The sequence below is a fragment of the Hemibagrus wyckioides genome, linkage group LG12 (genome assembly GCF_019097595.1).
Source record: "Hemibagrus wyckioides isolate EC202008001 linkage group LG12, SWU_Hwy_1.0, whole genome shotgun sequence".
NCBI classification, from domain to species: domain Eukaryota; kingdom Metazoa; phylum Chordata; class Actinopteri; order Siluriformes; family Bagridae; genus Hemibagrus; species Hemibagrus wyckioides.
The window spans coordinates 15,482,960-15,508,549 of NC_080721.1; the positions used below are offsets into that span (position 1 = coordinate 15,482,960).

Consider the following 25,590-nt stretch of genomic DNA (forward strand, 5'->3'; position numbering starts at 1 on the left):
TTTTTCCTGGCCACAGTCGCCTCAGGCTGGCTCACTAGGGATGATTTTGTCTAACATCTAGGACTTCACTGTTTCTTATGTTCTGTAAAGCTGCTTTGAGACAATGTCCTTTGTTAAAAACACTATACAAATAAAATTGAAAAACCCGATGATCTCCCCTTCAGCCTTTTTTTGGTGGAATAAACTTCCCCTAGATGTCAGTACAGCCAAGTTACTGACCATTTACAAACAGCGGATGAAGACCTATCTCTTTCAGAAACACTTAAACTAGCTCTTATTTTTTCCTGTTTGTTTATGTATTGATGTATGTTGTATGTACATAGAAAAAAACCTTCTCTATGCATAAAATAGACAAACACCAGCTACTTTCTCATACTTAATTACTTTAATGTTAAAAAACAACAACAAAAAAGGTGCTTCTACGTTGCCATGCCCTTTAATTTGGCATCAGATCAAGAATTAGGAAACATATGAGTAACAATATGTGTGCCTAAAATAAACTGGTGCAAATTATGGGCAAATTAATTTGATACAAATGAATCTTGATGGCATTTCAGTTCCCAGTACATTTCTGTAGATTAAAGACTTCAGATAATCAGTATATATTACAATAATGTTGCATTACTTCAAGGTCACAAGTATTTATTTAAATTATTTTTGAAAAATTAAAAAATTCCACAGCATAAATAGACCATTTAAAATACACACAAAAAATGTGATTGACTAAAGACGTCAAACATTCACAATGATCCGGTCCCCGGTTCGAACAACGACAAGCTTTTACATTTACGGCATTTGGCAGACGCGCTTATACAGAGCCACTTACAGAAGTGCTTTGAAGTCTTCATCAATAAATACAAATCGTAATGTAATATAACTTGATGATAAAAACCTAATACTGGTTCATTGGGTCACAGAGTAAGAGCACTAGCAGTCTAAAACCCCGGTTGGAGAGGTACTATAGTAAGAAAAGCACGCAGACAACAACTTCATTTTTAAAAATAAAGTGCTAATTTAGCCAAGCCAGGGGAAAATATTAAAAGACAAAATTACATGGAATTAATTTATATATTTGGTAAACCAAAGCAAACAAACAAAAAACATTAAAAACATTTGATGTAACTAGTTATAGTAGTTGATCTTTTTCTTTTTCTAACCATTTACACAGATTATTGCAACACAAAGTGACACCAATTTTCCCCGCTGGTATTACAAAGGTCTGTCTGAAGACCGACCCAAATTTTAGGAGCAACACTACATTTATCCTATGTGGATGTGCTGATGACGTTAAAGCATAAAATAAAACTCTTCCCACACTGTGAGCATGGATATGGCTTCTCTCCTGTGTGAATCAGCTGATGGATTTGGAGAGAATTTGTTTGGCTAAAACTCTTCTCACACTCTGAGCAGGTATATGGCTTCTCTGCTGTATGAATGTGCTGGTGGACTGCAGACTATTCTGCTGAGTGAAACTCGTTTCACATTGCTAGAAGTGCTACTGCTTCTCTTCTGTGTGAATTCGCTGGTGTATTTTGAGATTACTCTGTCGTGTAAAACTCTTTCCACACTCTGAGCAGATAAACAGCTTCTGTCCAGTGTGTGTGTGCTGGTGCCGTTGGAGAGTACTCTCTCTATTAAAATGCTTCCCACACTGTGAGCACTGATACGGCTTCTCCCCTGTGTGAATATGTTCATGCCGTTTGAGATGACACAGTCGAGCAAAACTCTTCCCACACTGCGAGCAGTGATACGGCCTCTCTCCTGTATGAGTGCGCTGGTGCCGTTGAAGAGCACTTTCCTGATTAAAGCTCTTTCCACACTGTCCGCAGTGAAATGGCCTCTCTCCTGTGTGGATGCGCTGATGGATTTGCAGAGTATTCTGCTGAAGAAAAACCTTCCCACACTGTAAGCAGGGATACGGCCTATCTCCTGTGTGAATGAGCTGATGGAGTTGGAGAGAATTTGGTTGGCTAAAGCTCTTCCCACACTCTGAGCAGATGTACGGCTTTTCTCCAGTATGAACACGCTGATGTCGTTGGAGCGCATTCTGGTAAGTAAATCTCTTCCCACATTCTGAGCAGATGTAGGGCTTTTCTCCAGTATGAACACGCTGATGCCGCTGGAGCGCATTCTGGTAAGTAAACCTTTTCCCACACTCTGAGCAATGATACGGCTTTTCTCCTGTGTGAATGCGTCTGTGCCGCTGGAGAGTACTCTCACGATTAAAGCGTTTCCCACACTGTGAGCATGAAAACATTTTCTCTCCTGTGTGAATGGTCTGATGTGCTTGAAGATGACTCTGTCGAGCAAAACGCTTCCCACACTGTAAGCAGTGAAACGGCCTTTCTCCTGTGTGAATGCGCTGGTGTTGTTTCAGATGGCACTGTCCAGCAAAACGTTTCCCACACTGTGAGCAGCAGTAAATTTCTTTCAGCCTGCGAGAGGTCTTAATGTGAGAGCCAGTACGTCTGTGCTTATTGGTAGAGATTCTTGTGGTTTTTGGAGTTTTGTGTTTTATTTCTTCTGAATTCATCAGGCTCACGTTTTCCTCATCGTGGCATCTCTTGATATGTTTATAAAGGTCAATTTGTGACGTATGGAAAAGTGAACACCATGAGCAAGAGAAACTTTTCACTGGGTAACCACTGGTTTCTGGAACAGAAAAGGAATAGAAAAATGTGAAGCTTTAGGAAATTCTAGATGAGGCAGAGCAGAGAAATCTGAACATAGCCTGAGATTATGAGATTATAATAAGTTTTGTGTCCGTAAAGTCACGAGACCCGGCAGTTAAAAAAAAAAAAAAAAAGGGTTCTTGTGTCTAACTTAAAATTCAACTTGGCACAAAGCTCAATGTTCACCCTGAGAACACCATGCCTAATGTGAAACATGATGGTGGTAGCGTTGTGTTGAGATGTTTCTTATCAACAGTAACTGGTGAGAATCTGTTCAGGAATAATTTTTCAGGACAACCTGTTCATGCATGCAGGAGATCTCAGAACAGTAAGGATTCCCTTTCTAATAGGTCAATGAATTTAAACATTCTGCCAAAGAATATGTGTGTTAGATTCAAGATTCAAGAAGCTTTATTGTCATTTCAACCACATATAGCTGACGCAGTACATAGTGAAATAAAAGAACGTTTCTCCAGGACCTGGTGCTACATAAACATACAACATAAAGTTCAAACACAAAAAACAACACAGAGCTAGGACTGAAATTTGTCCAAGCCACATAAAGTGTTAGAATAATACAGTCAAAACCTTCAATCTGATTATGAATCTTTGGCATACACAACACTGTTGCTAGGCTACAGTGTCACCGTCCTGAGGCATTTGTGATCATAACCAGTGAATTGACCCATGTTAATCTGGATTCTTTTTACCAGTTTGTTGCCTGTTTCACACAGGAAAATAGAACACTGGACAGTCTGTATGCAAATGTAAAAGATGCTTACAGAGCCACTGATCTACCCCCACTCTTTAATTCAGATAACAATCTCGTCTTTTTAACACCTCAGTGTGTTCCTGCAGTTTAAAGGCAGCCACAAAGAAGGTGAAGGGGTAGACACAGGAAGCCAGTGGGACCCTACAGGACTGCTTTGAGACAACAGACTGGAATGTACTCTGTGAACCACATGGGGATGACATTAACAGTAACACAGATTGTGTCACAGACTATATTATTAGGTCTGGTGACAAGGAAGAATTTAAAAGGATACAGCGGCAACTGAAGACAAGACTGAGGGAGCGTAACGACTCTCCCTTGCTGACAGAAGTTGGAGTGTAAACTTCAGCGAAACAACATCATGGACATGTGGATGGGCGTAAAGCAGATCACAGGCTTCAACATGAAGCAGATCAACATGCTTCAACATGCACAGGATCCCCTGCTGGGCCATCCCAGACAGGAACAGTTTTCACACCCTTGCAGAAACCAAACACGCATTCACAGCTATGTCATACAGGCTTACTGAGTAGCCCTGACCACAACCCCTTCAATTCCTATCTCCACTGGACCAATCACATCCTCTTACTTGACTGTGATGACCAACCAGCTGGAGATATTTGATCAAAGCAGGGATGTAGTCCTGAAGTATGAAGTACATCTACAACCTAAGTCTGATGCAGGAAAGGGTACTGTTTCTATGAAAACAGCTTGTCTAATACCAATACGTAAGAAAGCTACCCCATCTGACCTCAAAGACTACAAACCGGTTACTTTGACATAACATGTCATGAAAGTGTTGGAGAGAATAGATTTAGCCCACCTGGTCCCACAGGTGACCTGCACTGGACCCAATCCAGTTTGCTTACCAGCCTCATGTGGGTGTGGATGATGCTATCACCTATCTGCTGCAGCATCAGTCACAAAGGAGGACCTCAGGGGACTGTCCTGTCTTCATTTTTGTTCAATCTGTACACCTCAGACTTTATGTACAACTCTGAATCATGACACCTGCAGAAGTTTTCTGATGACACTGCAGTGGTGGGGTGTATTAGGGATGGGCAGGAGTCTGAGTACAGGGGACTACTGGATAAGTTTGTGGACTGGTGCACTTGAAATTACCTGCTTCTAAATGTGATGAAGACCAAGGAGAAGGTTTTGTTTTCTTTTTGGGTGGGGGGTGGGGATTATCAGTGGAAGCGATGCCAGCAGGATTAACAAGCTAATTTGCAAGGCTGGATCTCTTATTGGATACAAACTGGAGGCGTCTGAGTCAGTGAGAAAAAGGAGGTCACTGAACAAACTGCTCTCCAACATGGACAATCCGTCTCACCCACCCTACAATACACTACGGAGTCAGTGGAGCTCATTCACCAAAAGATTCATTCAGATTTGTCACAGACAGTGTTACAGGGGATCATTCACAAAATTCACAATAATATTGTACAATAATTCACCTGTGTGTAACAGGTGATAACATTCTCACACTGCATTACTACAACCATTAACACTATTTTCTAGACTCACAAGGAACTTAATATTTATTATCTTCTGCCAGTTTGTACATGTTAACTGTGATAGTTACTGTAAATACTAATGTAAATATGGTTAAATCCACAACTGTGTTTCATATCTGCACTGCTATCTATCTATCTATCTATCTATCTATCTATCTATCTATCTATCTATCTATCTATCTATCTATCTATCTATCTATCTATCCACTGATTATGTTCTTATGGCACTGATTTTTGTCCTCACCATGGCATCTGTTATTGGGTCGGATATATTAGGCATTTTGTCCTCAAAGTTGATGTTAGAAGATGTTAGGAAAAATGGACAAGCATAAGGATTTGAGTGAGTTTGACCAAAGGGCCAAATTGTGATGGCTAGACCACTGGATCAGAGCATCTCCAAAACTACAGCTCTTGTGGGGTGTTCCTGGTCTGCAGTGGTCAGTATCTATCAAAAGTGGTCCAAGGAAGGAACAGTGGTGAACTGGTGACAGGGTCATGGGCGGTCAAGGCTCGTTGATGCACGTGGGGAGCGAAGGCTGGTCCATCTGGTCAGATCCAACACTGTTGCTCAAATTGCTGAAGAAGTTAATGCTGGTTCTGATAGAAAGGTGTCAGAATACACAGTGCATCACAGTTTGTTGTCTATGGGGCTGCAAAGCCTCAGACCAGGCAGGGTGCTAATGATGCTAACCCCTGTGCACCACTGAAAGCTCCAACAACGGGTACATGAGCATCAGAACTGGACCACGGAGCAATGGAAGAAGGTGACCTGGTCTGATGAATCACATTGAAACGTGTGTGTGTCACTTACCTGGGAAACACATGGCACCAGGATGCACTATGGGAAGAAGGCAAGCCGATGGAGGCAGTGTCATGCTTTCTGCTGGGAAACCTTGCACCCTGCCATTCATGTGGATGTTACTTTTACACGTACCACCTACCTAAGCATTGTTGCAGACCATGTACATCCTTTCATGGAAACGGTATTCCCTGATGGCTGTGGCCTCTTTCAGCAGGAAAATGCTCCGTGCCACAAAGCAAAAATGGTTCAGGAATGGTTTGATGAGCACAACAACCAGTTTAAGGTGTTGAATTGGCCTCCAAATTTCCCAGATCTCAATCCAATCCAGCATCTGTGGGAAGTGCTGGACAAACAAGTCCGATCCATGGAGGCCCCACCTCACAACTTACAGGACTCAGGGCTGTTTTGGCAGAAAATGGGGAACCAACACAATATTAGGCACATGGTCATAATGGTTATGGCTGATCGGTGTGTGTGTGTGTATATATATATATATATATATATATATATATATATATATATATATATATATATATATATATATATATATATATATATATATATATCCTAACTTGGTAAATTGGTGAAAAAGTTGTAGAATGCATAATACTAATTTCTAATTTTTAATTAAAGAAAAAATCAACACACTGTGTTAAATATGTTTGACATTACCGCTTATGGAGCATTTTTTGTTCCAGATGTAGTTGAAGATGACACCAAGATCTTTAGCGTACTTCTCTTCATACCACACCAAAAGTTCCTGTCTTGGTTTGATGGGTCGACAGCAGCGGTAGAAAATCTCTCCTTGATACTGGAAAGCCACCAGATTATTCTCTTTATTACTATGAGCACAATTCACATACCTGATGAGACGAGGAAAAGAGACAACACAGGAATAAAAAACACAAAAGGCCATAGTGAGCAACAGGAAAAAAACCTGATAAAGAAAGTCAAATCACTATAAACAAATCAACCCACAGATACAGTAATGTATTCTTCACCTCATCCAATTTGCATGGGTCAATCTCCTAGCATCTATATACTTCTCAAAATGCCTGCTCTTGTAAATCTGAAAAACATATTAATGTAATTAATGTTATATCATCAAACTAAGAAAGCAATAAATAAGAAACTACAACTAATATTTAGGAAACTAACTCACCACCCAAGAGTAGCTACTAGCCATGGCTTCTTCTTTGCCTACCAGCTCTCCCTGGTAAGGCCCAAAGTGAGCACCAACTGGAACAGTGTCCCCCTTATTAAACACTCCAAGTCCTGCATCAGGAATATCAGATTTCTGAAGCTCAAGACCAGGGGGAAGGGTTTGTCTAGCTCGGTCTGAAACCCCTCTAGGGAAAGGGGTATCAGGAAGGAAGAGAGCTGGACCGTGTATCTCACACTTGTTGATGAAGAAGGATCTACAATATTCACAGTCTAGAAGAACACAAGGAAGTACACATACACTACCATGCAAGTCCAAGAGGAATTTGATCATAACTTAAGAAGTGACTAAATCTTCTGGGATGTAAGAGTTGTGTATATTGAACTGTGATTTTGGTGTGACTGAAATTTGGGATTAGTCACATATTAGACTCAGATAAACCCCATCCCGCATGCATACAGATATTTTTGAAACCACTGTTTTTCTCTTTGTGTGTGCAATTACTGAAAATGAATGACTGAATGAATGATCGAATGAATGAATGAATGAATGAATGACCTTTTGGTCTTGCTGGAGTTTTCCTGCATTTTTCCTTCTCTACTGCTCCATACACAGCTCTTATATTTACAGTTGAAGTGTGCTCATGCGAGGAATTTCAGATTGCTGCTGAATTTTTGTATGGCTGTAGATATTTTCAAACTGTGTTCTGAGGAAACAAAATATGAATATCATTGCTGCCTGCTATCCACACAAACCATCCCCGTACTCTCAGGTCTTCTTCATCTGGTCTGCTCTCTGTGTTGGATCTCCAACCACTGGAAGAAAGTGAAGGGCAACCAGAAGCTGCTGACCTAGTGCAATCACAACTGCGTCGCAGAGAACTGGTGGGATATGTGGCAGTTGGCTGAGAAGGACTGGGCAGCATTCCATCAGCCAACTATAAGGCCGGTAAGGCCGGTTGCAGGTAAGTCACTCAGCGAGGCCTATAGCCTCCTGGGCATCACTGGAGCTCTGAAAAAGCAAGCCATCAGGAGCTTCCAAAGCTGCTGAAAGAGCTTTTTGGCTTTTGAATTGAACTGTTTGGCCATAATGACCATCGTTACATTTGGAGGAAAAAACGGGAAGCTTGCAAGCCTGAGGACATCATCCCAACTTTGAAGTACAGGGGTGGGAGCATCAAGTTGTGGGGGTGTTTTGGTGCAGGAGGGACTTGTGCACATCACAAAATAGATGGCATCATGAGGAAACAACATTATGTAGAAATATTTAAGCAACATCTTAAGACATCAGCCAGGAAGTTGAAGCTTGGGTGCAAGGACCCTAAGCGTACTGTCAAAATAGTTACAAAGTAGCTTAAGGACAACATAGTCAATGTTTTAGAGTGGCCAGGATTAAAAAAGCCCTGATTTTAATCCTATAGAAAATTTGTGGGCAGAACTGAAAGGCATGTACGAGCAAGGCAGCCTACAAACCTGATTCAGTTACACCAGTTCTATCAGGAAGAATGGGCCAAAATGTCACCAAGCTATTGTGAGAAGCTTGTGGAAGGATATCCAAAATGTTTGACCCAAGTCATACAGGCAATGCTACCAAATACTAAGAAAATTGATGTAAATGTCTGACTTTGAAGAATGTAATAAACAAAATCTCTCCCTCATTAGCAAATAGAAATAATTTTGGTAATCCTAACTGACCTAAAATTGGAAAAGTTTAGTCTGATTTACTGTCAGACAGTGAAAAAAAAAGGTTATGTATCTTTTAATACAGTGTATGTAAACTTCAGGTTTCAACTGTATGTTTTTGCTTCTATGAAAAAGTGTCTTTGGGTCACTAAAAGTGTGTTATGAATAAAATATTATTATATTCAAATATATCCTTATACATGTAGATGGGGCCTCAGAATGAACGTCTAGGCAGAACTTAAGACCTTACAGAGATTGTTGTCTTCATTAGGTTCTTCTTCTTTTAAAGACTTTTCATGGAATTCTTCAGTCTGATGGTCCACAAGGGTCAGATGAACCACACAGCTTGATGTCTCACCACCTAAAGATTCATAATTTGAAAACATGTGAGTATTAACCACGGATTTTCAATCTGGTTTCTATTATAAAAGTTTGTATAATATGATCATATTTAGTCAGAGACTGAGGCCATGTCCACGTTTTAAAAACGCAGATTTCTCTCTGCGTTTCGGCCTCCACATGATAATGCAGTTTAAGGTAGATGAAAATAGAGCTTTTGGAAAACTACTTCCAGGGTGAAGATTTTCCAAAACTTCGTTTTCAGTGGTGGTGTGTGGAAGGGGGAAACAAAGATTTTGATGAATTGATGTCATTGTCTGTGTGCCAGTCTCCTTGATTTGACGTCAGCTTTGTTTATGAAGATTACTTGACTTTTTACGTGTGTGCCCATACACACCCAGTTACTCACAGATTACGTTAACGAACAGAGGTATCGGAATGCAATACAAAAAAACTGTGTTTTGTTAACTTTGTACCTCAGTGTGATTTTGAGAAATAACTCAGCTCCGCGGTCAGTCCAAACATACGACTCAACTTTCCTGTGACGTGCCATTGTTGTTAAACTACCGGAACTTTTTTGTCTAGGCTTCTGAGTGGCCAACATGGCTTTACACTTAGAGGTATATTGCCCCCTGTTGATTAGGCATGCCTGAAGCTCCTGACAGAACTTAACAGGGTGTTTTGCGTTTTCATGGGGACAAAGATATTTTTTAATACGTAGGTCGTGTGGACAGAATTAAAAAAAAAAAAAAAACGAAGTAGAAAAATCTCTGTTTTTAAAAATACCCAGCTACATGTGGACATGGCCTGAGGTGGGTCCTAGGGTGTTTTGTGACCTTACAGAGGTAATCTACATCTTCAGGTTCTTCTTTTACAAGCTTCTCATGAAACCCTTCATTCTGTTGCTCCACAGGGGTGACATGTCCCACACAACTTGATGTCTTCTCAGCTGAAGTTTCATCAGATTCATTTATGGAAATAATAGGAACAGAATTAATGTCAATCAAAGCAACAAAGGAACAGCGAAGCGGAAGCTAACAAGCAAGCAAACAAAACACTATAGCATACTAATATTTAAAGATTACGTTATTTAGACATTCAGCTGAATAATCCTATGTGATCTAGAACATTTCTGCATGTCAGATTTTTCAGTGGAAGTTGGGTAAAATCACTATTATCACAATATTTTCAACGTCATCTTGATGTACCACAGCCTTTACAGATATAATGTACAGAGTATTTCTTTAAAAGACTTCCGATACTTCCTGCTCTGTTGGGCCACAGGGTCATGTGTCTCACAGAATTCGATATCTCAACACCTGCAGTTTCGTCATTTTAATCTAAATGCAGTAATAATGTTATTTTGCCTCTTTCCTTACCATGGTAGTCTTCATCTTCAGGTTCTTCTTTTATAAGCTGCTTTTGAAATCCTCCATTCAGTTGGCCCTCAGGGCTAAAGTGACCCCCAGAGCCTGATGAGCCTGTAGCTGAAGTCATAGAGGTTTCTGTCTGTACAGCACTGCACATCTAGTAACCAAAGGACACAGTGTACATAACACATTAATACACTTTTTAACTAATAATCTCTATGTAACTGGTTATCATACCTTATAAAACAGACTTAAATCTAAAAGACCAAATCTAAAAGACTGATTCCACTGAGTACACTGGTTCTCTGTATCAAGCAGCTGTTACAGGACACACGTTTGAGATTGGTCAGCATTATGTTTCAGACATTGAAATGAGGAACGCTGGTCTACTAGTCCTCACACTGTCCAGATTCGATTAATACATTTTAGCTGATTGATAGGAAAGTGTGTGTGGAGCCTCAACACAGTATTTGGCAAACAGAGGTGTTGTGTTTCACTGTAAGAAAAACGAAGTATGTAGTAACAATTATAGGTAACAAAGCATTCGGACCCGCACAACCAGACTGTTGAACAGCTTCTTCCCTCCCTGACGTTCCTTGAGTACCCCTGCTCACGACTTGGTCTATCTTTCAGGACCTTGAAGCATAAAAATGTAAGAAAACCATATAACTGTGGTTTCATCTAAACCTGTTAATTTACATTCTAAATGTTATTTCATTCTTTTGTTAAATTACAAAGACATGGAACGTTGGGAGAGTATCATGGTAGCAGAGATCACTGGAGACGCAGCTAACGTGCAGTTAGATAGCTTTACTGAGGACGAAGCCCAGCATTTAACATGCCCACCAGATTTCACACTGATTAGTACATTATTTCATTTGTGTCCATCTGTTTTGGCATTAAAGAATATCTACAGGTTCTGTCTTTTCTCCTGGACAGGCCACGCCCACAAGCAACACCTGGTGGTGTGAAAGCAGGATAAGCACCGAGTCATATGGGAGTCGACTCCTATTAGTGAGGTGAGCCAAATGATCTGACTCACTGAAAGGGGCTGGAATCCCATCCCACACAATGAGTCTGAAACATTCGCAATCGCTGCTAGTGCAGATTCAAAAAGACACCGACTTCTTTCAATAGTCAACATCTGCAAATAAGCAAAGAAATAAAGGAAGAATCGTAAATCAGTGTTTATAGGTCAGCTAGCTGAACCGACTTCACCATGGCTGAGTATCAAGTGGCTCGCGCAGGGAAACGTAGAGCACTACATAGGGTTTCAGAGCCGCTATGTTCTGCCCTATGTAGGGCGCTTACACGTGACCTGGAACTCAATTTGCGACGTATCCACTTCTGTTAGCCGAGCAGCTAGCTAATCTAGCAAGCTAAAGGATAACTCACCGTGGGCTTTAAAGGAGAAAGCAGTTTTAAACCCGTGAAATACGGACACAGTGCCGAGGTGGAGATGTTAACCTGATCGGGTCTAATCGCAGTATTGTGGAACCATAAATGATTAGTTGTGTCAGAAAGCCCAGCTGTTCAACCAGAAACAACCAGCGTCTTCTTCGTCTACAGGGCAGGAGTAGACTGCCTACCGCCACCTACTGGAAACTTGTGTAAACACACAAGCCACTCGAAAAATAAATCTTTAAATTATAAATATTAAGCCTGGAATCTCATAACAATCTAGTTAGTAGAAACATTTACATGTCTTTATATCTGATTTCACTTGTAGGTCTGTATCACTTCTGACCTTCAGGGGTGACCAGAGGTGGAGCCGACATCTTACAGAACTCCATCATGACCTCCTCGGCCTTGCCTGGTGTTACACTGAGAGATGATTGCTGTCCTGCCGCCACACAACAAGGCTATTAATCAGGCTCCTGCATTCCTCCTCCTTCCATTCTTCTTCTTCTTCTTCTTCTAATACACAACAGTGGCATTGTCTGCATACGTTTCAGAGACGTACATGAAAGGGCAAACGAAGACGTCAAGAATGACCCCGATTTCTATTTCTAGTTCCAGAATGACCCTATTTATCACCCTTATTTCTCTTACATGACACTGAATATTTATCATCTACAGGTGAGCTCTAGCTGTTGACTGCTTAACAACAAATGACTGACTGCACAGAGGTTTCAGGAAAGAACATTTATTTAATGAGAAATATCACAAACGTATTATACACAAGTTTTATTTGAAGGAAGCGTGAATCTAGCGTCCTCTCCTGGAGCCACCTCCCCTTCCTCCTGCAAATTTTCCTCCTTTCACTTTTTTCCGCACTCCGCTCGAGTGTTCAGCATCGTCTCCGTCTTCGTCTCGTCCTTTCCTTTTCTTTTCTCCCTGCTCCTTCATCTCCTGTGGAGAGAGAGATAACGAAAGAGGAAGGATAAAGGAAGGAGATTATCACTGAGCAAGCAGCTGCCATGCAAAGATTAATATCTGAGATATATCTCACACACACACAAACAAAGGTGAGTTTTTATTCTGAATAAGTTAATTTGATGTGAACACACACACACAAAAAAAGAGAGACATACGAGTCGGGCGAATCTTTGTGCCTCGCTCACTCGCTCCACCAGCATCATCACTTCCTCTTCCTGTGTGGGGAAAGCAGGGAGTTTCTTCCCAATCAGAGTTTCAATTCGCTGGAAGAGTTCCACATCATACCTGAAGAACAGAACATGCATCAATCAAGAGGAAAGAGGTGGAAGAGGCGCCTCAGTGGAAAGAAACTGCTCCATGACTTTGACTCATGTTCATGACTTCAATCGAAACCTTTTATCTCCTGTCCTTTCTTAAACTTGATGCAGTTTCAGTGATGAATAATTTACTGTTCAGATCTTTATTGATTTCTTCACACTGTAATGTTAATACCAGTGTTTACATTCTGCACAAGAATAATCTCACTTTAACTTTATTAATATACACATCCATCTTTTTCACCTTCCTCAACTTTCCTCTTCTTTTATTTCGGCTTTTAAGCGGTACATATTTTCAATTTAAACAGTTTATATTTATTTACAGATATTTTATATTTTATACAAATGTTTACTCAAAGCTTTATGCACTAACGGACTAATTCCATTTATCATCATTACAACAAGTATATTATTTATGTTATTTTATTGTATTTGCATCTTTTTTTAACTACTCTGCATGCCTTAAATTGCCCCTTGGGGATAAATACAGTGTTTAGAATGGAACTGAACTGAACACCACATGTGATTGATTAGTTCAGGGTTTGTTGAGTGTGTGTGTTATTGGATTACTGTGTAACAAAGGTGATGGATTTTCCCGATCGTCCTGCTCGAGCCGTTCTACCCACACGGTGGATGTAGTCCTGAAACACATTTACACACACACACTTCACAAACAGCCCTCACAGACCAAAGGAATATTTCACGAGTGTGGTGTGTGTGTGTTGACTGATGTATTACCTTTGAGTGTGTGGGGATGTCGAAGTTGATGACACAGTCTACATGTGGAATGTCTAAACCACGAGAGGCCACGTCCGTCGCCAGCAGCACAGAGCGAGACTTCGATTTGAACTTATTCAGAGCACCGAGACGTTTATTCTACACACACACACACACACGCACACACACCAGTGAGCACCAGGTTTATTTCTAGCAGCACCTCAGGTGTGTAACAGTACAGGTGTGTTTATTTTCTCAAAGAAGAAAATGTCCATGCAGCAGTCCCACTCCCCACTAGGGGGCACTCAGACACCCCAGTCCTCATGAAGTACTGAGCACCAAGTAAAATAGATTTCAACAGTGTGTGTGTGTGTGTGTGTGTGTGTGTGTGTGTGTGTGTGTGTGTGTGTACGTACCTGACTCATTTGTCCATGGAGTGGGATGGCGGTGATTCCCAGGTTCCTCAGTAAGAGTGTGACACGCTGTGTGTTATTACACGTACTGCAGAACACCATGAAGGAGTTCCCTGCTAATTCATTCAGTATGGAGACCAGGTAGCAGTCCTGAAACACACACACACACACACACACACACACACACACACACACACACACACACACACAGAGTAGGTGAGTGGATGTGTGATATTATATTATACCTAGTATTTAAATTGTACACTGCACCGCTATCTGTGTTAGCATTCAGTCTCTGTGTTAGCATTCAGTCTCTGTGTTAGCATTCAGTCTCTGTGTTAGCATTCAGTCTCTGTGTTAGCATTCAGTCTCTGTGTTAGCATTCAGTCTCCGTGTTCACACCGCACCGCTATCTGTGTTAGCATTCAGTCTCTGTGTTAGCATTCAGTCTCTGTGTTAGCATTCAGTCTCTGTGTTAGCATTCAGTCTCTGTGTTAGCATTCAGTCTCCGTGTTCACACCGCACCGCTATCTGTGTTAGCATTCAGTCTCTGTGTTAGCATTCAGTCTCTGTGTTAGCATTCAGTCTCTGTGTTAGCATTCAGTCTCCGTGTTCACACCGCACCGCTATCTGTGTTAGCATTCAGTCTCCGTGTTCACACTGCACCGCTATCTGTGTTAGCATTCAGTCTCCGTGTTCACACCGCACCGCTATCTGTGTTAGCATTCAGTCTCTGTGTTAGCATTCAGTCTCTGTGTTAGCATTCAGTCTCTGTGTTAGCATTCAGTCTCTGTGTTCACATTGCACCGCTATCTGTGTTAGCATTCAGTCTCCGTGTTCACACCGCACCGCTATCTGTGTTAGCATTCAGTCTCTGTGTTAGCATTCAGTCTCTGTGTTAGCATTCAGTCTCTGTGTTAGCATTCAGTCTCCGTGTTCACACCGCACCGCTATCTGTGTTAGCATTCAGTCTCCGTGTTCACACTGCAGCGCTTATCTGTGTTAGCATTCAGTCTCCGTGTTCACACTGCACCGCTATCTGTGTTAGCATTCAGTCTCTGTGTTCACACTGCACCGCTATCTGTGTTAGCATTCAGTCTCCGTGTTCACACTGCACCGCTATCTGTGTTAGCATTCAGTCTCTGTGTTAGCATTCAGTCTCTGTGTTAGCATTCAGTCTCTGTGTTAGCATTCAGTCTCCGTGTTCACACCGCACCGCTATCTGTGTTAGCATTCAGTCTCCGTGTTCACACTGCACCGCTATCTGTGTTAGCATTCAGTCTCTGTGTTCACACCGCACCGCTATCTGTGTTAGCATTCAGTCTCCGTGTTCACACTGCACCGCTATCTGTGTTAGCATTCAGTCTCTGTGTTCACACCGCACCGCTATCTGTGTTAGCATTCAGTCTCTGTGTTAGCATTCAGTCTCCGTGTTCACACCGCACCGCTATCTGTGTTAGCATTCAGTCTCTGTGTTAGCATTCAGTCTCTGTGTTAGCATTCAGTCTCCGTGTTCACACCGCACCGCTATCTGTGTTAGCATTCAGTCTCTGTGTTAGCATTCAGTCTCTGTGTTAGCATTCAGTCTCCGTGTTCACACCGCACCGCTATCTGTGTTAGCATTCAGTCTCCGTGTTCACACTGCACCGCTATCTGTGTTAGCATTCAGTCTCTGTGTTCACACTGCACCGCTATCTGTGTTAGCATTCAGTCTCTGTGTTAGCATTCAGTCTCTGTGTTCACACTGCACCGCTATCTGTGTTAGCATTCAGTCTCTGTGTTAGCATTCAGTCTCTGTGTTAGCATTCAGTCTCTGTGTTAGCATTCAGTCTCCGTGTTCACACTGCACCGCTATCTGTTAGCATTCAGTCTCCGTGTTCACACTGCACCGCTATCTGTGTTAGCATTCAGTCTCTGTGTTCACACTGCACCACTATCTGTGTTAGCATTCAGTCTCTCTGTTCACACTGCACCGCTATCTGTGTTAGCATTCAGTCTCTGTGTTCACACCGCACCGCTATCTGTGTTAGCATTCAGTCTCTGTGTTAGCATTCAGTCTCTGTGTTCACACCGCACCGCTATCTGTGTTAGCATTCAGTCTCTGTGTTCACACTGCACCGCTATCTGTGTTAGCATTCAGTCTCTCTGTTCACACTGCACCACTATCTGTGTTAGCATTCAGTCTCTGTGTTCACACTGCACCGCTATCTGTGTTAGCATTCAGTCTCTGTGTTAGCATTCAGTCTCTGTGTTCACACTGCACCGCTATCTGTGTTAGCATTCAGTCTCTGTGTTAGCATTCAGTCTCTGTGTTCACACTGCACCGCTATCTGTGTTAGCATTCAGTCTCTGTGTTCACACTGCACCGCTATCTGTGTTAGCATTCAGTCTCTGTGTTCACACTGCACCGCTATCTGTGTTAGCATTCAGTCTCTGTGTTAGCATTCAGTCTCTGTGTTAGCATTCAGTCTCTGTGTTAGCATTCAGTCTCTGTGTTAGCATTCAGTCTCCGTGTTCACACTGCACCGCTATCTGTGTTAGCATTCAGTCTCTGTGTTAGCATTCAGTCTCTGTGTTCACACTGCACCGCTATCTGTGTTAGCATTCAGTCTCTGTGTTAGCATTCAGTCTCTGTGTTCACACTGCACCGCTATCTGTGTTAGCATTCAGTCTCTGTGTTAGCATTCAGTCTCTGTGTTCACACTGCACCGCTATCTGTGTTAGCATTCAGTCTCTGTGTTCACACTGCACCGCTATCTGTGTTAGCATTCAGTCTCCGTGTTCACACTGCACCGCTATCTGTGTTAGCATTCAGTCTCTGTGTTAGCATTCAGTCTCTGTGTTAGCATTCAGTCTCTGTGTTAGCATTCAGTCTCTGTGTTAGCATTCAGTCTCCGTGTTCACACTGCACCGCTATCTGTGTTAGCATTCAGTCTCTGTGTTAGCATTCAGTCTCCGTGTTCACACCGCACCGCTATCTGTGTTAGCATTCAGTCTCTGTGTTAGCATTCAGTCTCTGTGTTAGCATTCAGTCTCTGTGTTAGCATTCAGTCTCCGTGTTCACACCGCACCGCTATCTGTGTTAGCATTCAGTCTCCGTGTTCACACTGCACCGCTATCTGTGTTAGCATTCAGTCTCTGTGTTCACACTGCACCGCTATCTGTGTTAGCATTCAGTCTCTGTGTTCACACTGCACCGCTATCTGTTAGCATTCAGTCTCTGTGTTCACACTGCACCGCTATCTGTGTTAGCATTCAGTCTCTGTGTTAGCATTCAGTCTCTGTGTTCACACTGCACCGCTATCTGTGTTAGCATTCAGTCTCTGTGTTAGCATTCAGTCTCTGTGTTCACACTGCACCGCTATCTGTTAGCATTCAGTCTCTGTGTTCACACTGCACCGCTATCTGTGTTAGCATTCAGTCTCCGTGTTCACACTGCACCGCTATCTGTGTTAGCATTCAGTCTCTGTGTTAGCATTCAGTCTCTGTGTTAGCATTCAGTCTCTGTGTTAGCATTCAGTCTCTGTGTTAGCATTCAGTCTCCGTGTTCACACTGCACCGCTATCTGTGTTAGCATTCAGTCTCTGTGTTAGCATTCAGTCTCCGTGTTCACACTGCACCGCTATCTGTGTTAGCATTCAGTCTCTGTGTTAGCATTCAGTCTCTGTGTTCACACTGCACCGCTATCTGTGTTAGCATTCAGTCTCCGTGTTCACACTGCACCGCTATCTGTGTTAGCATTCAGTCTCTGTGTTAGCATTCAGTCTCTGTGTTCACACCGCACCGCTATCTGTGTTAGCATTCAGTCTCCGTGTTCACACTGCACCGCTATCTGTGTTAGCATTCAGTCTCTGTGTTAGCATTCAGTCTCTGTGTTAGCATTCAGTCTCCGTGTTCACACTGCACCGCTATCTGTGTTAGCATTCAGTCTCTGTGTTCACACTGCACCGCTATCTGTGTTAGCATTCAGTCTCTGTGTTCACACTGCACCGCTATCTGTGTTAGCATTCAGTCTCCGTGTTCACACTGCACCGCTATCTGTGTTAGCATTCAGTCTCTGTGTTCACACTGCACCGCTATCTGTGTTAGCATTCAGTCTCCGTGTTCACACTGCACCGCTATCTGTGTTAGCATTCAGTCTCTGTGTTCACACTGCACCGCTATCTGTGTTAGCATTCAGTCTCTGTGTTCACACTGCACCGCTATCTGTGTTAGCATTCAGTCTCTGTGTTCACACTGCACCGCTATCTGTGTTAGCATTCAGTCTCCGTGTTCACACTGCACCGCTGTCTGTGTTACCAGTCAGTCTCTGTGTTCACACTGCACCGCTATCTGTGTTAGCATTCAGTCTCTGTGTTCACACTGCACCGCTATCTGTGTTAGCATTCAGTCTCCGTGTTCACACCGCACCACTATCTGTGTTAGCATTCAGTCTCTGTGTTAGCATTCAGTCTCTGTGTTAGCATTCAGTCTCTGTGTTCTCTATTAAACTATAATATTACGCTCCAACTGAAGCCATGTTTGCTGATATTGTGGTCTATAACTCCTCCCTGAACTGACCGCTGCCCTGTACCTCGCTCTCTCATTGGCTGTAGGTCATCACAGAGGTATTTTTCACTCAGAACTCCTTTCACACTGCAGGAGTTTGACTCACGGGCGATTCTCTCAGATTTGCCTTTGACTTTGCGAAACTAGTCTGCGACCAAAAACCAGGACTAAAATCATGCAGTGTGAACTCGGCATTTTCCAACAAGAACATCCCTATAAAAATATGCAGAAAATTTTCACTGTTTTCTTAAGTGTTACCTTAAACTTAGCCGGAATAAATATATAATACTGCTGCAGTTTGTCCACTGTGGCATATTTGGTAGAAACAGCACATTTTACCGGATCCTTCAAGGCAGCTCTCTGTAATTTCTGGACCTAAACATCACACACACACACACAAAGTTGTGAAATGATTCACGCCCATTTATCAGCAATGTCTCATTATATTCTCATATGAGTGAAAAGTGAAACAGATAGAGACTGTGTGTGTGTGTACCTTTTTTGTCATGGTGGCTGAAAACAGGAATGTGTGTCTCTCTCTGGGGATCAGCTTCAGAATCTTATCGACCTGAGGAGCAGAGAGAATGAGACAGACATGAGGGCTCAGGGTTCGAGAAACAGCTTCAGTCCCTCATGTTTGATGTGTAATCATGGTTCCATCATGCACTTCTGTACACCGCTCTGGATAAGAGCATCTGCCAGACGCCGGAGATGTAATGTAGCGTAGTGTAATGATGTACCTCAGACTCAAAGTCCATGTTGAGAATCCGATCTGCTTCATCCATCACCAGGAACTTCACAGCTCGAAGACTAAATCCTTTTGTGTTCTCTAGATGGTCAATTAATCTACCAGGAGTAGCTGACACACACACACACAGTTTACATTCCTTAGTGTTCTCATGGTTATATGGAAGTGACAGACAGACAGACACACAAACACACACTCACCAATCACTACATGGGGTTTCTTCGCCAGCACCAACGACTGTGACATCATGTCAATTCCACCAACAATGACGGCTGTAAGAGACACACGCACACACACGCGCGCACACACACAGTGAGAGGTTATAACTCCTGAAAAAAGAAAACATGAAATGCCATTATCCCCCCAGCGCTGTCGAGTCCTGCTCTCTGATTGGTGGATCAGGTGTTGATGAATTCTCTGTAACAGCAGCTCTGACTGTAGCGCAAGGTTATATTAATGCACTCACTCTCATACCTTATCATTTCCATAGCAACCGCTCGCTTACAGGGACGTGTACAGTGTGTGTGTGTGTGTGTGTAAAGCTGGACAGTAACATGATATTTTTGTATGTTTTTCAATCAATTTAAAATGCTGATCTCTGCTGCAGTCTGAAAGCCTCAGGTCTGTTGGTTGTGATTTGTCCGGGTGTGTAACTGACCCGTTTTAACCCCGATGCTGGACCCCAGAGCCTCAAACTGCTCGGAGATCTGGAAGGCGAGCTCTCTGGTGGGCGTCAGGACCAGCGTGTGGAGACGCTGAGGAGACGAGAGCAGAGACTGCAGGATGGGCAGAGCGAAAGCACCAGTCTTCCCCGAACCCGTCTCTGCCAGACCAATCACATCTCTCCCTGATAGACAGACAGATACACAGTGAGACAGAAACAGAGAGAGAAACAGACACAGACTGATACAGAGAGTGAGACAGACGCAGAGAGACAGACACAGAAGCTGTTGTAGATGACACGTGAGTCTCACCCTGAAGAGCGACAGGAATCGCCTCTATCTGGATCTTGGTAGGTTTTTTCCATCCTAACTGATCACACGCCTCACACAGCACCTCTGTTACTCCCTACAAAACACACACACACACACACACACACACACACACACACACACACACACACACACACACACACACACACACATTAACAGGCTGTAACACACCGTTCTGTATGTGTAACTCTTATTTCCTCTGTACGGTTAGATTATAGTAATCCGCTTCACCAGGTCTTTGAAGCTCTTTGTCTTCTCCTCTCTCTCCTCCGTGTTTCTCACTTCAGCTTCATCCTCATTCGATTCCGCAGAAATTTCTGGATCGCAGTTTTCAGCTCTGTCCGGCGAGTCCGCCATGTTGAAGGACCAACGTGTTGTGAAGACGGAGTGCGCAAGGGCGGAAGTGGCCGCAGTGGATTATGGGAAATGAAGTTCTCAGGGAGAGAGGTTGTAAAGCCATGAAAGAAAACCATTAAAAACAAACAAAAATATTATTTTAGTTCTGACTGCCGCAACATAAAATGTTTTACTATTTTTTTTTTTACAATAATTAAAACATTATTTACTCGATATATTATATTGAGGCTGATTAATATAGTTAGTGCCCAGAATTATGGAGGTGAGGTGCGTATCAATACTTAACATTTTAATTCTAAACATTATACAGCATCATTCCCTCCACACAGACCTGACAAAAACTCTATGAAATAAAACTTCTTTAGACTGTACGTAAATAAACACACGCTCTAATTCATCCCAAAGGTGTTCTATGGGGTTGAGGTCAGGACTCTGTGCAGGCCAGTCAAGTTCCTCCACACCAAACTCACTCATCCATGTCTTTATGGACCTTGCTTTGGTCACTGGTGCAGTCATGTTGGAACAGGAAGGGGTCATCCCCAAACTGTTCCCACAAAGAGCATGAAATTGTCCAAAATGTCTTGGTATGAAGCTGAAGCATTAAGAGTTCCTTTCACTGGAACTAAGGGGCCGAGTCCAACCCCTGAAACACAACACCTGATCAAGAGGGGTGTCCCAATACTTTTGGCTATATAGCGTATATTAAGTATAATACAGCAAAACAGCACAGGAAAGCAGTCTGAAAGGGTTTTGGTGTTTATTTTAGAGTAGTTCATACACAATCATCACATCATTCCATCTCTGACTGACACTAAACATCTACACACAGAAAAACAAACTCAATATAAAATGGTGCTTTGAACTCCTGCAAGGTCTGAATCGCTCTGCTGATCTCACAAACAACGGCCTAATTAAAGAACTTAGCATAGAAATGAACCGCTAACTTTAACCTTTTCGACCAGCCATCTATCACCTGCCCCAGCCCACCTGCCCCAGCCCACCCCACCTCCCTCTGTGTCACAGTAACCCCTCCATCTCTCTCATGAAGGCCTCATACACCTGGTCCTTGGTCTTCATGCTGGGAGGGGCAGAGCTTGAGCCAGGCTGGGCGGGGTTTGCTGAGGGCATGGCTTTGATGCCGTGCCCCACTCTCTCCTCCTCCCTCCTACCCCCTTTTTCGACGGGCATGCCCCCTTGTGGACCCATTCGGTCTCGGCGCACACGCAGTGCCGTGGGAACAAACCGTGTCACTTCCGCTTTGGGGTTGATGATCTGCGGTTTTGCTGAAATAGTGGCGGCGCCCGATTGGCCTGCAGCTCCTGGGACGTTCGTGATGTTGGCACGCTTCTCTATGGTGTGGGTGGGGGGGTTGACAGGGGTGGGAACAGTACCTGGAGGTGGGGGCATCTGCAGAGACGACGGGCGGATGGAGAGAGAGAGGGAAGGTGGGGCTAAGATGGAGGGATCGCTCGGGGAGGAAGATGGGGCAGAGGAAGACGGAGGCTTCTGACGAGGAACGATGCTGGGAGGGGCACTCAGGACATTGGGGTTCAGAGGGGGTGGGAACATAGACAGAGGCGGAGCCATCCGTGGAGGAACAGCACGAGGAGGAGGGGGAGGCATACCTGTAGAAAAAGGTGTTTGTTAAAATTGTTGTCTGATTGATGTTGATTGCTAAAATTATTTTCTTGGTTAAATAATCAATATAAATGTAATTATAAACTATTTTAAAGTAAATTATTAATTTAAAACTAATTTTTATTCTACATTTTCACATTTCTGTAAAGCTGCTTGTCCATGTTTATTGTTAAAAGTTCTATACAAATAAAATAAAACTGAATTAAAGTGAATGTGGGTGACGCGCTTCGCTGCTGTCAAAATAGTTTTACAGAAAAAAATGACGTAAAGCTCGACTCCCATTTCTGTCGCTAACAATTTCTAGTAAAGTTAGTTACTGCTGATGTTTTAGGATCTGTGGCCTTATAAATACTAGTAATGATACTAGCAACACACCTGGAGGCGCAGGGGGAGGGAGCCTGGGAGGTGGTCCTCTCGGAGGTGGACCTGGAGGAAGCCCTGGTGGTGGGCCAGGGGGTGGGCCTGGAGGTCGCCCAGGAGGGGGTCCAGGGGGCAACATACGATGCATGGGCCCCCTCAGGGCACCAGGTAGAGTGGGGGGTCTGAGGAACGGAGGGGCACCTGTAGATATCAACACAATACAAAATTCACATTCAGCGCACAATTTATCCTTTATCTAGTTGCCCTGAATTCATTTCCACTCCCAACTAATATTCCTGACTCACCTGGTGGAGGCCCTGGAGGTGGACCTGAGGGTGGGCCTGGAGGCCTCATTGGAGGAGCAGGAGGAGGTCCTAAAGGAGGAGGGCCTGTGATTGGAGGTGGCTGCATGTGGGGTGGTGGCTGCTGCTGTGGTGGCGGCATTCCCATTGGTGCTGACGGTGGAGGAAGTCTGTTCAGTGAGGGAGCTGATTGGCTGTCACCTGGGGGTTCCAAGGCCTCGCTGTCTGACTGATCGGAGTCTGTGTATTCCTCCTCTTCAACCTCCTCCTCTTCCTCAGGCACAGACTGACCTACACACATACAAAGATTACTGTTAGCACCCCAGTGCCCTGTGTGTGTGTGTGTGTGTGTGTGTGCGAATGTATACCTGCCATCCTCAACATCATGGCCTGTAGAGGTGTAATAGCCTTCGTTTTCTTCACAACCCTCTTCTTTCGCTTCTTCGTCGGCTGTGGAATATCAGCAAAACGCACCGTGCGACCTGAACACCACCAACATAAACATGAGCACACCATGCAGTATGACACAAACCATCCTAATGCAAATCTCTCATTCCGTCTGACCTCTTTCTCGATCCTCATCCCTCTCTCGTTCATCCTGTCGGCTTCCCATGCCCCTCTTCTCCATCTGGTCATCCACATCTCCGTCACTCAGGTCGTCCGAATCACTCTCTTCCTTCCCTCTGTCTGAGCCACTATCGCTGTCTCCATCAGCCATGTCCGCATCCATCTCACCTCCTGTATCTGACACATGCAAAAACACCTCGAACATCATGTGACTGACCTGTGAATGCGGGTATAAGAGTGGGTACTGTACCTCAGACCTTTGTTCTTCATCCAAAACAGCACTTACAAGCAACTAGAATCAAGTGACTACCTAGAAACATCTTGCTCTCAGGCTCTGGTCTAAAGATCTTAATTAAGGTGACTGGTGTGGGCATGTCACGTTAACTGTAGGCCTGGGGGATCTGAGTCTGGGGAGGTTGTGTCTGATAGCAAGCAGATCCCACACAATCTGATCTTCGTCATGTTTATGGAAGGAAAACTTTTGAGTTTGGCCTCAAATCAGTAAAGGATTTTAAAAAGTCTAGTTCTTTGCATTCTAGTGACTGAAGGCATGTACTTTTATCTTTGAAGGCTAGGAGGTCTTAAGAGGCTGGTATATCTGGTCTTGGACCTGACACTAGCAAAACTGGGCCTGGGTTTAAGGTGTTGGAACTTCTAGTGTTGGTCTTAAGGCACTGGACCATGAAATATTAGCTAAACAACATATTTTCTGTGTTGTTCTTAAGGAGGTGGATCTTGCCATGTCTGGTCTCAGTTTGTCTAGTCTAGTTCATGTCTGTCCATGTCTGAGTATATCTCCATTTTTGAACTCAGTCTAGGCCTTGGGAGATCTGATTTTAAATCAACAATAGGTTTTGGGATGTCAAGACTTACAGTGTGGAAGGGCTGAACCTTCAAAACTATGTTCCTGGTCTGGACCTGGTTGAGGCCTGGGCTTTACCTCAAACTGTACCCAGTAATTTATGCTCCAGTTCTGGTTCACTGTCAAGATCTTATGTCTAATAAAATCAGATTTAAAAAAAAAAAAATAAAATGCACAAAGTGTGTCTAATTACATACCTGGTTTATAGAGCTGAAGTATCTGGGGTGGTGGTGGCCCAGGTGGAGGTCCAGGGGGTTTACGTCCAGGTGGTAACCGAGGAACCCCAGCGACCGCTGCCGATGACACGGCGGTCCCTTTACTGAGACAGACAGGGTATATTTCATTCAGTGAGACACACAGAACTAATTCAGAACCTGGCATGGGGCCTTCACCTAACCACAAAAATACACAGATCTATTACAACAAATTCACAGGATGTTCCCCTGACTATCCCAACCACAGACCCGATTAAAAGCCTTGAATAATCAGTGCAAATGTAAGCAAGATGTTCTGCAATATGTGACTTGCTGATCAAAATAGAGAAAAGTTAGGGTTATATTTAAATACTCTGTGGTAGAAAAGGTTACCCCACTCACAATCCTGACAGAGTCCTAAGGATTACAAGTAGAAATATTTACTAATCAAGAATTATTTTTATGTCATGTCATTCTTTATTTACCCAAAAGTAGAGGTCTTTTTGAGGATGGACGGTGGCTGGGCTCCTGGCAGCGGGATGTCCTGAATGAGGACACTGGAAGGTGCGTGAGGCATGTCAGGAAGAGGAATACTGTCCACCTCCACAGACTCGGCATTCTGACAGAGAACAAACACAAAGAGACTTCAGACACAGGTGACCATTCCACATTATAATCTGTTTCATTTAACTGATGAACATATGGACAAGTTCCGCACTCTCACCTTGACAGAGTCGAAGTAGAGGGAGAGCTGTCCTCGCTTGGTCTCGTACTCCAGCTCCAGTTTACGCAGCTCCTTATACGTCTCGGGATTCTCTCTCTCATACAGACGCACAATTCGCTCAAAGGTTTCACGCAACTTCTTCCTCTTATCACGCAG

At 43.4% G+C, this 25,590-nt stretch overlaps 3 protein-coding genes across 3 annotated transcripts in view; all 3 read right to left on the reverse strand.

Annotated features, from left to right (window-relative positions):
* Nucleotides 1-355: 355 nt before the first annotated feature.
* LOC131362683 (zinc finger protein ZFP2-like) lies at nt 356-11,904 on the reverse strand. Its single transcript, XM_058404875.1, has 8 exons — nt 11,712-11,904; nt 10,326-10,473; nt 9,788-9,895; nt 8,858-8,968; nt 6,926-7,197; nt 6,765-6,832; nt 6,436-6,626; nt 356-2,652 (listed from the first exon to the last, which is right to left on the reverse strand). The coding sequence occupies exons 2-8, from the start codon at nt 10,471-10,473 to the stop codon at nt 1,496-1,498; spliced, it is 2,055 nt and encodes a 684-aa protein (XP_058260858.1). The 5' UTR covers nt 11,712-11,904; the 3' UTR covers nt 356-1,495.
* A 542-nt stretch (nt 11,905-12,446) lies between these two features.
* Nucleotides 12,447-20,879, reverse strand: ddx47 (DEAD (Asp-Glu-Ala-Asp) box polypeptide 47). Its single transcript, XM_058404881.1, has 12 exons — nt 20,662-20,879; nt 20,413-20,506; nt 20,097-20,285; nt 19,639-19,710; nt 19,431-19,549; nt 19,187-19,258; nt 18,949-19,065; nt 14,146-14,292; nt 13,751-13,888; nt 13,583-13,653; nt 12,851-12,980; nt 12,447-12,668 (listed from the first exon to the last, which is right to left on the reverse strand). Exons 1-12 carry the CDS (start codon nt 20,785-20,787, stop codon nt 12,525-12,527), a joined length of 1,419 nt encoding a protein of 472 aa, XP_058260864.1. The 5' UTR covers nt 20,788-20,879; the 3' UTR covers nt 12,447-12,524.
* A 648-nt stretch (nt 20,880-21,527) lies between these two features.
* Nucleotides 21,528-25,590, reverse strand: part of LOC131362684 (WW domain-binding protein 11) — a 5,801-nt gene continuing 1,738 nt past the window's right edge. Inside the window, exons 5-12 of the mRNA XM_058404876.1 lie at nt 25,435-25,590; nt 25,196-25,329; nt 24,714-24,835; nt 23,652-23,831; nt 23,456-23,569; nt 23,091-23,378; nt 22,801-22,986; nt 21,528-22,412 (exon numbers count right to left, since the gene is read on the reverse strand). The exon at nt 25,435-25,590 is cut by the window's right edge and continues 41 nt beyond it. Of these exons, the coding sequence (XP_058260859.1) occupies nt 21,805-22,412; nt 22,801-22,986; nt 23,091-23,378; nt 23,456-23,569; nt 23,652-23,831; nt 24,714-24,835; nt 25,196-25,329; nt 25,435-25,590 (1,788 nt within the window). The 3' untranslated portion in view covers nt 21,528-21,804. The remainder of the gene's footprint in view (nt 22,413-22,800; nt 22,987-23,090; nt 23,379-23,455; nt 23,570-23,651; nt 23,832-24,713; nt 24,836-25,195; nt 25,330-25,434) is intronic.